The sequence below is a fragment of the Lissotriton helveticus genome, chromosome 9, assembly GCF_964261635.1.
Source record: "Lissotriton helveticus chromosome 9, aLisHel1.1, whole genome shotgun sequence".
NCBI classification, from domain to species: domain Eukaryota; kingdom Metazoa; phylum Chordata; class Amphibia; order Caudata; family Salamandridae; genus Lissotriton; species Lissotriton helveticus.
Window position 1 is genome coordinate 1,243,544,302 of NC_136070.1, and position 9,541 is coordinate 1,243,553,842.

General features: G+C 41.2%; 1 protein-coding gene across 18 annotated transcripts in view; it reads left to right on the top strand.

The window, feature by feature from the left end:
* The window catches only part of LOC144782416 (renalase-like), a 916,893-nt gene that overhangs the window by 323,207 nt on the left and 584,145 nt on the right, over positions 1-9,541 (top strand). For all 18 annotated transcript variants that reach the window (XR_013601150.1, XR_013601151.1, XM_078661763.1 and 15 more), the window contains one exon: positions 5,125-5,229. Coding sequence is in view for 7 of the 18 variants with exons in the window: in XM_078661763.1 (XP_078517889.1) it covers positions 5,179-5,229 (51 nt within the window). In the remaining 11 variants the exon portion in view is untranslated. The remainder of the gene's footprint in view (positions 1-5,124; positions 5,230-9,541) is intronic.

Consider the following 9,541-nt stretch of genomic DNA (forward strand, 5'->3'; position numbering starts at 1 on the left):
CAGTTTGAAGCCGCACCCGCCGCAATGGTAAGAATAGAGGATGTGACCGCCAGGGTGGCGGTCACATCCTAATTGCACAGGAGGGAACTCCGCAGGCCATGCGGAGGTTCCCTCCTACTCTATGGTGGCGGACAGACTCAGGTCCGTCAGCCATCATAATCGGCCCCTAAGTCAGGCTCACCAGCAGACCCATGTCCCCCTAGCATCTTTTGCCTGGCGCTCCCTACTCTAGAGAGTCATTTTGTCTCCCTACTAAATAAATCATTAGATACTGGCCAGCTTCCATCCAGTTTTAAAGAAGCACAAGTTAGGCCCCTAATAAAGAAGCCGGGGGCTGATCCCATCAACCCAAAAAATTATAGGCCAATATCTCAGCTACCTTTCCTGTCCAAGATTTTGGAACAACACGTTCTGATATCTCTCTCATCATTCCTGGAGTCACACCATCTACTCCAGGAGCGTCAAGCAGGGTTTCGGGCGCATCACAGCACTGAATTGGTGATGCTTTCGGTGCTGGATGAGCTCAGAGGTATGGCTGACAGTAAGAAACTGAGTGCCCTGATATTATTAGACCTGTCAGCGGCATTCGATACTGTCAGGCACACCCTGCTTCTGGACAGGCTGGACGCTTTCGGGATACAAGATACAGCCTACAAATGGCTCAAATCCTTTCTTTCTGGAAGAACTCAAAGGATTCAATTGGAGGACTGTATATCAGACTTGGGTATCCTGAAGTGTGGAGTCCCTCAGGGATCTGCTTTGTCCCCACTCCTTTTTAACCTTTATCTGCAGCCCTTAATCGACTCCCTGGTAAGCATGGGCTGTAAAACCTTCAACTATGCCGACGATACTCAGTTGTTACTTAGTATTGATAACACGGCATCTGCACAGACCCATGCCCAAAAAATTCTTAGTCATACGGTGAGCTGGATGACAGCGAATTCGTTGAAGATCAACCCAGACAAAACTGAGGTCGGGGTGGTTTCAATCGAAGCGTCTCCTTGGGGTGATTTGTTTTGGCCTCAAGACCTTGGCCCCACCCCTAAACCTTGTTCTAATGTAAAAAGTCTAGGCATAAAGATCGACCATGAGCTGTCAATGGCCAGCCAGATTTCCTCCGTTGTTGGGACCTGCACTAATTTAATCAGACAGCTACGTAAGCTAGTCCCGCTCCTCTCCTCTTCCACGCTCCGTACAATTGTCTCCGCCACAATAACCTCAAGATTAGATTATGGAAACGCCCTGTATTTGGGTCTGCCCAAAAACATTGACAAATAGGCTGCAAGTGGTCCTGAACGACGCAGCTAGGCTGATCTTTAGGCTACCTAGACGTACTCATGCATCTCCACTGTTGTGTAAGCTACATTGGCTCCCTATAAAACAACGGGTGGAGTTCAAAAGTTTATGCATCGCCCATAAGGCAATCTATGGTCAAGCACCTGCTTACATTAAAGAACGCCTTGGAGTTTACAAACCCACACGATCATTAAGGTCCTCAAACACTCAACTGCTGTCTTGTCCTCGCTATAAATTAGCAACGAAGGGTGGCAGATCTTTCTCAGTGGTGGTTCCACAGATCTGGAATAAACTTCTAGAGTCTCTTCGTAAGGATTCAAATCTGTGGCATTTTAGTAAGTCTCTAAAAACACTCCTGTTTAGGGAAGCCCTAAGCACCGCTTAGTGCCACGGCCTCACGTATCTTTTTTATTCGGCCAGTATAGCTTTCTTCTGTCAAAAGCGCCTAGAGACCTGACGGTGATTTAGCGCTATATAAGCTGTAGTTAACAATAACAATAACAATAACATTGTTCTTACTAAACTGATGGCTGCTCCTTTCGAGTCTATTCATAAGGCGTTCACTTCAGCCCGCAGGGTGAGCGAGATTCAGGCGCTGTGCTGTAAGGAGCCTTATACTGTGGTTCATACCAATAGGGTGGTGTTACGTACACATCCGAGCTGCCTTCCCAAGGTAGTGTCGGATTTTCACATCAATCAGGTTATTACTCTGCCCACCTTCTTTCCTAAACCATCGACTCCCCCTGAGAGATCATTGCACTCTTCAGATCTCCGGAGAGTATTGAAGTTTTACCTTGCCAAAACTCTCACACTTAGAAAATCTGACCGGCTCTTCATTAACTACGGGTCCACTAACACCGGTCTATCTGCGTCTAAAAGATCCATTTTTCAATGGAATGTGTCTTGTATAGCTTTAGCCTACCAGTTAGCTAACAAGACCTTACAAGGCAAACCTAAAGCACACTTTACCAGAGGGAAAGCTTCTACCACAGCTCTCCTTCACAATGTTCCAATGTCTGAAATCTGCAAGGAAGCCACATGGCGATCGGTGCATACCTGCACACGCCATTACTGTCTAGATTCTGATGCACAAGCCGATGCCCAGGTTGTGCAGGCCTCTTTGAAGTATTTGTTTGCATGATTGCAATTTAAATGTCATGGTTTTTTCATGTTCTGTATACTCTGTTGCTCGTCTGCGAGGTACTGGGTATGGGCTTGCTACTCTATTCACAGATTATTACTATTGATGGGTATCCCCAGGATGCGAAGGATTAGTTTACCTGTAATCCTAGTTCTCATCCAGGGGTGTACTCGTCAAAGTCATAAGCGACCCTCCCTCCCCCTGGACGAGCATTACTGGAGTTGTTCTATATTAATTGCATTTTCTACTCAGGTGCCTACACATAATGCACCGCCAAAAAGAACTGACCTAACTGTCACCTGTGGTGCATGATGGGAGCAGAGGGTCTCCTGCAGATCTTAAAGGCACGGTACCCTAACCTTTGGAAGCCTTAAAGGCAAGGTGTCAGTTTTCTTTGTTTTATTATTGCTCTGCTATGCAGCCTACAGGCAACTGCCTGCAATTACAAGTTTTTCTTGTGGCAATAAAGTATTGTTGTATGACAACTTTTCAGTGCAAGTCCTCTTTTCCTTATGGGTTAGGAGGGTATTTTTTTTTTACAATGCAAACCTATGTAATTTCAGCATTTTTGCCATTTTGGAAACATTTTAGGCTGCATGTATGTTTTCACATATGTATGTATGTCTATATATATATATATCACCCGCACCTTTCCAGAAGAAAGAAGTGAGCCGCACACATCGCGGTGAATTTTCAAGTTTTATTGAAACGCTCCAAATGTCCTAATGCATTTCAGCCCCACTTGGGCCTTCGTCAGAGGAGGAGCACGGCAAACATCACGGGACTGTGATTGCACTAACAGCGTCAGCTTAGCTCATTTAATTATTCATGATTACCCTCCAGTGGGTGTTACATTCAATTACAATGCCGAGCCTTCTGGTTCCTGTAGTTCAATCCAGTAGTTTATATGCTCCGGTATCCCGCACGTGGGCGGGGATTATTCACAGATCATGACTTTGAAGAGTATACCCCTGGATGAGAACTAGGATTACAGGTAAGTAACTAATCCATATCGTCCACCAGTGAGAGAGATATGTGTCGATAGTCCCCTGTGCACAGACATATAGGTTAATGAGCTCGTTATTTGCATAGTGGAGGAGAGTATATTATATCAAACTGCATTGTCTATTATTTGCAGGTGATTTTCCTTGGTTTTAGGTTCAACACTTGGTTCTTGGATTAATAGAGTGTCCCCATAAGGAAAACGGTATACGTGAGTGGTGTGCGATGCACATTGGCATTTACAAATTCTAGTTCACTAGGTATGTTCTTTATAGGTGCACGCATATCTTTCACGTCTCGGAGTCACACTCATAGACTGATTGGTAGTTTGTTTCCTTTTTAAAGCTCTTTATTGTTTCTCCCCATGGATTGCTTCTACATTTTTTTCACTTTTTCGGTTGGTTTTGCGGTTCACTATTCTTTTGTAAAAGGAAAGAGACCCAGCATGCTCTGTATAAATAATGGGATAGATGTGTTTGTTAATATATGTATAGACCGTTTTTTGGAGAGGAGTCGCTATTAAAACGAAGAGTGTAACTTAGTTGTTAAAGCACATAAGAGTAACGGGTATGAAGGTATTATACCTCATGTGCTAAGACGATTACCTCTGAGTGTATCACCCAGATTAAGTGGGTGAACACTTACTATCAGAAAAATGTGGCTATTGGCAATGTAGATTTCAGTTTATAATTGGTTGTACTGCTTATGTTTATATATATCTATATATATATATATATATATATATATATATATATATATATATATATATATGTTCTTTTGTATGTTTTTGTGTTTATGAATTTCATAATGATTCATTTTCAAAGTTTGGTTCCATGTCATATGTGTGTTTTGAATTGATTTTTGCAATTTATTCCGATAGAAGTTTGCACTACAGCTAGGGTAATTGATTGTTCCCTATGACTAAATAAAAATAAGATATTGATTCCTCCATACCTATCTTTTTTGTATATGATAGGCTGCAAGGTTCAGGGCAAGAGAGCCTCCTGAAGGGCATAGCTGTCAATAGTGCTGCATGTGCAGTGGGACCGCGGCCTCTTGGGGTTATGGGTCCAATACGCCCAAATTATGGCTGTATTTTGCTGTCCACAAAAAAAGTATACAAAAAGTAATGGATAGAATGCTTGAATTAATCACAGCAACTGGTAATTACTCAGGCTTTGTTATTTTGCACACCATGGTACCTCCGTTTGGATCCAGCCATATGCAAATTATCTTGATCATGCTCCAGTGAGAACAGTCCAGATGAAACTACCAGGCCAGGTCCTCCCTGACCCAGAACACAAGCAACCCAGGACAGGTGTCACCCTAGTTAGGGGTCATCAAACATGTATGGCTTGGTTCCAGTGACAGTGTGCACTGTACCCATGTCTGGGCATACCCATTCCACTTAGGGTGACTCACTAAAGTATGCAAAAAAGTGAAGGAGGGAATGCTTGAATTAACCTCAGCCACTGCTGAGGCTGATTCCCCCTATGATATGTTGAGCTCCACCAGGGTAGCCTCGCACTAATTTGAAGACTTATGCTAACATAATTTGTCTTTATATTTTGTCCAATTCCAATTTGAGAGATTTTACTTAGCTGATGATGTACTGATATTTTGTTCTATATTGTTATCTCCCTAGAAGTTCTATTGAGATTTTTTGCTTTTTTCCTCTGTTTCAGACATGATGATAAGATACTGGTCCGACACAACCCTGGAGACCTGCCCACCCTCCCATGGTCCTTATAGCCTTAGTCCAGCACTGTGAGGCCCAAGGAAATGGACAGGTTAGTAGGCCTGGCTCTCAGCATTATTTAATTGCATTTAAATGTGTGCTTTACAGATTTGTTAAAAATTCTGAGACATCAACTGAGAGAAGAATCTCAAATCTGTGAACTGAATCTACATCATGCTAATTTACAAAATGAAATTCACTCTGGAACCATGAACGTGTATACTAATTATTAGTATCAAAAAATGTAGAGGCTTCAGAGGACATTGCATGGCACATGACATTAAACCCTTTTAGCCTGCATATGATTGCATTCTGGCAGTTTCTGGTGTTTTTCAGTTACTAGGGTGATACCTTTAATAGAGGGCAAGCTATTATGAACTGTTCTATTAGCTTTCATGTATTTTTTGCACATACCCTATCTTGCACTGGATATCTGGGAAACCGTCTTATTTATTTATTTTTATTTATTTGAAAGGCTTTATAAAGCGAAAACATGACCGGTACGGGTATCAGAGCACTGTACACAAAACAAACAATATTAATAGGAAAAGTAGCAAATGTAACAAGTAAGCAGACAACTAAATAATAGCGTGAAAGAGAATACTCCAGACAATAGGAGGTATCAAGCAGTACAAATGCATCCCTGATCATTAAAAGAATACTGTAGACCTGAAGTAGAAGTTAGTTCCGATGGTTTCAGGTCTATCTTTGCAAGTAGCTATTCAGGAGCAAACCTTTTGATTCTTTTTTTAATGTGACAATAGAAGGGTTTGATCTGTTTTCGGAAGGAAGAGCATTCAAAAATCTTGGAGCCAAACCAGAGAAGGCTCGTTTATAAGTTCTTTTCTTATTGAATTGTTTGTGATTTCAGCAGTTGATTCTTATAACTTCTTAGGGGTCAATTTAGGCCGGATAGTTCAAGTTTGTTTGCCAGGTAAACTTGAGTGTTTATAGTGAAGGGCTTTGTTTATTAAGCAGGCAATCTGGAAACAAATCCTTTCTTCTCAGGGGAGCCAGTTGAGTTGAATTTATTCTGGTGTAATATGTTCACATTTTCTTGAACTAGAAATGAGTCTGGCAGCAGAATTCAAAGTAACCCTTAAAGGGGCCAGTTTAGCTTTGGGAAGTTCAGCTGGGTCACAATTCTTTAATCTAAGTGAGAGATAACTAGGGATTGGACTGCCAGCTTCATGTCGTCGGGAGGAAGAAAGGTTTGATTTTCCTTGAGGTGTTGAGTTGGTGATTAGCTCCTCTGGTTGTTGCACTGATGGGGTCTTGCATATTTAGGTATTTGTCCAAAATTATGCCTAATGATCTAGTTGAGTCCACAATATGAGGAGTGCAATTGAGGGCTGTTAGTTGCCTGAGCCAGTCATGAATGGAGGTAGAGTGATTGCGAGTGGAGATCAGGAGGTATTTGGTTTTCCGAGTTTTTAGTGGAGCTATCAAGTGGTCATGTTTGACCATGTCAAAACAGAGGAAAGATCCGGAAGTATAAGAAGGCAGCTTTCATTTTGGTCCAGTAGTCTCAAGGCGTTGTCAATGATGTGAATCAGAGCAGTTTCAGTACTGTGTCCCGATCTGAAGCCTGATTGGTGAAGGTCGAGGAGTTGAACTTTTTCAATGTGATTACATAGTTGTGTGTGTGCACACACTTCTCAAGTAGTTTGGCTAAAGTTGAAAGATTGGTCTGAAGTTGTTAGGATCAGTTAGGTGCTTTTTGTGATGGGGATAACTTGACCAATGTTGAGGCAGTCAGGAATCAATCCTTGCAGGAGAGATTCATGGATGCTTTCCGACCAAAGTGGTAGCACGGCGGATACAAGTTATTTGAAGAGATTGGCGGGTAGAGGGTCATTGAAATTATTTGAGGGTTTTATTTAGGTAATAGTATTGTGTAGCTCAACGTTGTCTCGGAGTCTTAAGGTATTCCACAGTGCCTGTTTTTTTGTAGAGTAATACAAGGAGTCAGAAAGAGGGAAAATCAACAGGGGTAACAGAGATGTAGTGGACTGAGACACACAGTGTGTATTTGTTGTGATGTGTAGTAATTCTGATTGCGCTTCCTTTTCTTTTCCAAGAAGTGTGCAGAGAACTCCTCGCTGTTTGGGGTTAAGTCATTGAGTGCAGATTGTTGGTTATTTGAGTGGGAGACCCGCTGTTTGATGATTTCAAACAGTTTTTTTGGCCTGTTTTTTGTGTGGTTGAGCTGTGATCTAAAGTGAGCAGTCTTGGCACTACGGATATGTTTGTTGTACGTACTTCTTGTCATCAGCAGTTGCTTGATGTTTGTAAGGGAGGGATAGTTTCTCCAGGATTTCTCCTCCATTCTTAGTTTGCGCCTTTCCTCATTAAGGGAGCAATTGAACCAGGGTTTGGATATTTTGCTGGGAATTCTTTTGAGTTGCTTTGGAGCAATTGAGTCAAAAATATTAGTCATGGAATGGATGTAGTGTTCAGTGAGGTCCCTCATGATTTGTCAGACTAAGTGGTGGGAGAAATAATTTATTACTGAAGCTAGTTAGGTCATTCAAATTGATGTTCCTCAAGACTCTTGACCATTGTTTGGCCTTACGATGTTGAACTTGCCTAAGTGCCATCCTTTCCAAGATGCAGAATGAAACTAGGTAATGACCCAACCAGTCACAAGGTGAGATGGCATCCAGTTGAATAGCATTATCTTTCGCAATGATTAAGTCTAGGGTGGATCACTTGAGGTAAGTTCATTGCAGGATTGGGTGGAGTTTAGATCAGAGAGGAATGCCTTGAAAGTGCACAGTAAGGGATCGTTTGCGTCGTTCCAGTGTAGGTTGAAGTCACCTAGGAAGATATGAATCTGGTTTTGGTCACAGTAGGAGGTTCTCTTCCAGGGGATCCTCATCAGTCATAAGCACTGAATATTCCCGCCCATGTGCGGGGATCCCGGAAATAATAAAAATGATACATTAAAAAAATATATATGTGTATATATATATATATATATATATGTGTATATATTCTGCAAGTTGTCGCTTTGGTGAACGAACGTGCACCAATAGTGTCCCGCAACAAAGAGTCGACCCAGAGGTGCTGGTGCAAGGTGATATTTATTTTCATAAAGCCAGCGCTGCCGCCATGACGCGTTTCGCCTCCAGGGAGGCTTGATCACATGACAAACTACACACGCTTTGTAAAGCTATGACAGTGCAATCAATTAGATCATAGGCATGGATGAAATACTATACAATGAAACGCTGCTTTGTGCAAATAGTCAAAGAATGCCTAAAATAAAGCAATTATTTCAGTGAAAATAGCACAATCCATGAAATCATGTAAGACGGATTTCATAGAAAAAAGAGCTTATTTACAAGGCAAAAGAGACATGATGAAAAACCAACAAAAGTATATACATGACAATTAATATTATCTATGTACACTAAGGGTATTTTTCTCATAATCATGTCATGCCCCACGAAAAAACAGCTCAGTATATAAGTTTTAGCAGTGTAAATCCAAAGCCATATGATACTAGATCTCAGAATAAAGCCCAAGTGGGCAAGTCACAGTAGAAGACTAAATAGCCAAGAAAAAGTGCATGAGGAAATAGTGCAAATATGTCAATAAAGTGCATTTTAGATTAAAAAGTTCTCAAGTGTTAAAATTCGTACCACAGTATCACTAGTTGTAAGGAAATCATTTCATCAATATATACAGTTACAGAATAAGGAAAAACCCTGTATCAAGAACAACGAATATCACTACATCCGGACAGGTCTTATAAGCAAAAACTCCTAAATCCTAAAGGCAGGTATACAGATCCTCCCTGTCATTGAGGCTATTAGGATTCTTGGTGTTGAGCCCCAAGATGTATCTCGTCTCAAGGAGACGGAGTTTGGCCTCACGGTCACCTCCCCTCCTTGACGGCTCAACACAATCAATCAAAAAGAATTGGAGTTTATCAGGGATACCTAGATGTTTCTCCTGAAAATGCCTGGCAACCGGATAGTTCTGATCATGCCCAGTTATTGCCCGTATGTGTTGGAGTATTCGCTTGTGGGCGGGCAGCTTGGTGCTGCCCACGTATTGGAGTCCACATGGACACTCCAACACATAGATGGCATACTCAGTTTTACAGTTTCGCCATTTAGAAATGGCAGTGGGATGTTGTTGAAAGGGGCTTTGGAAGTGTGTATATATATATGTATATATATATATATGTGTATATATATGTGTATATATATGTATATATATATGTATATATGTGTGTGTGTATATGTGTATATATGTAAAAACATATATATATATGTATATATGTGTGTATATATATATGTATAAATATATATATATATATATATATATGTATATATGTGTGTACTATATATATG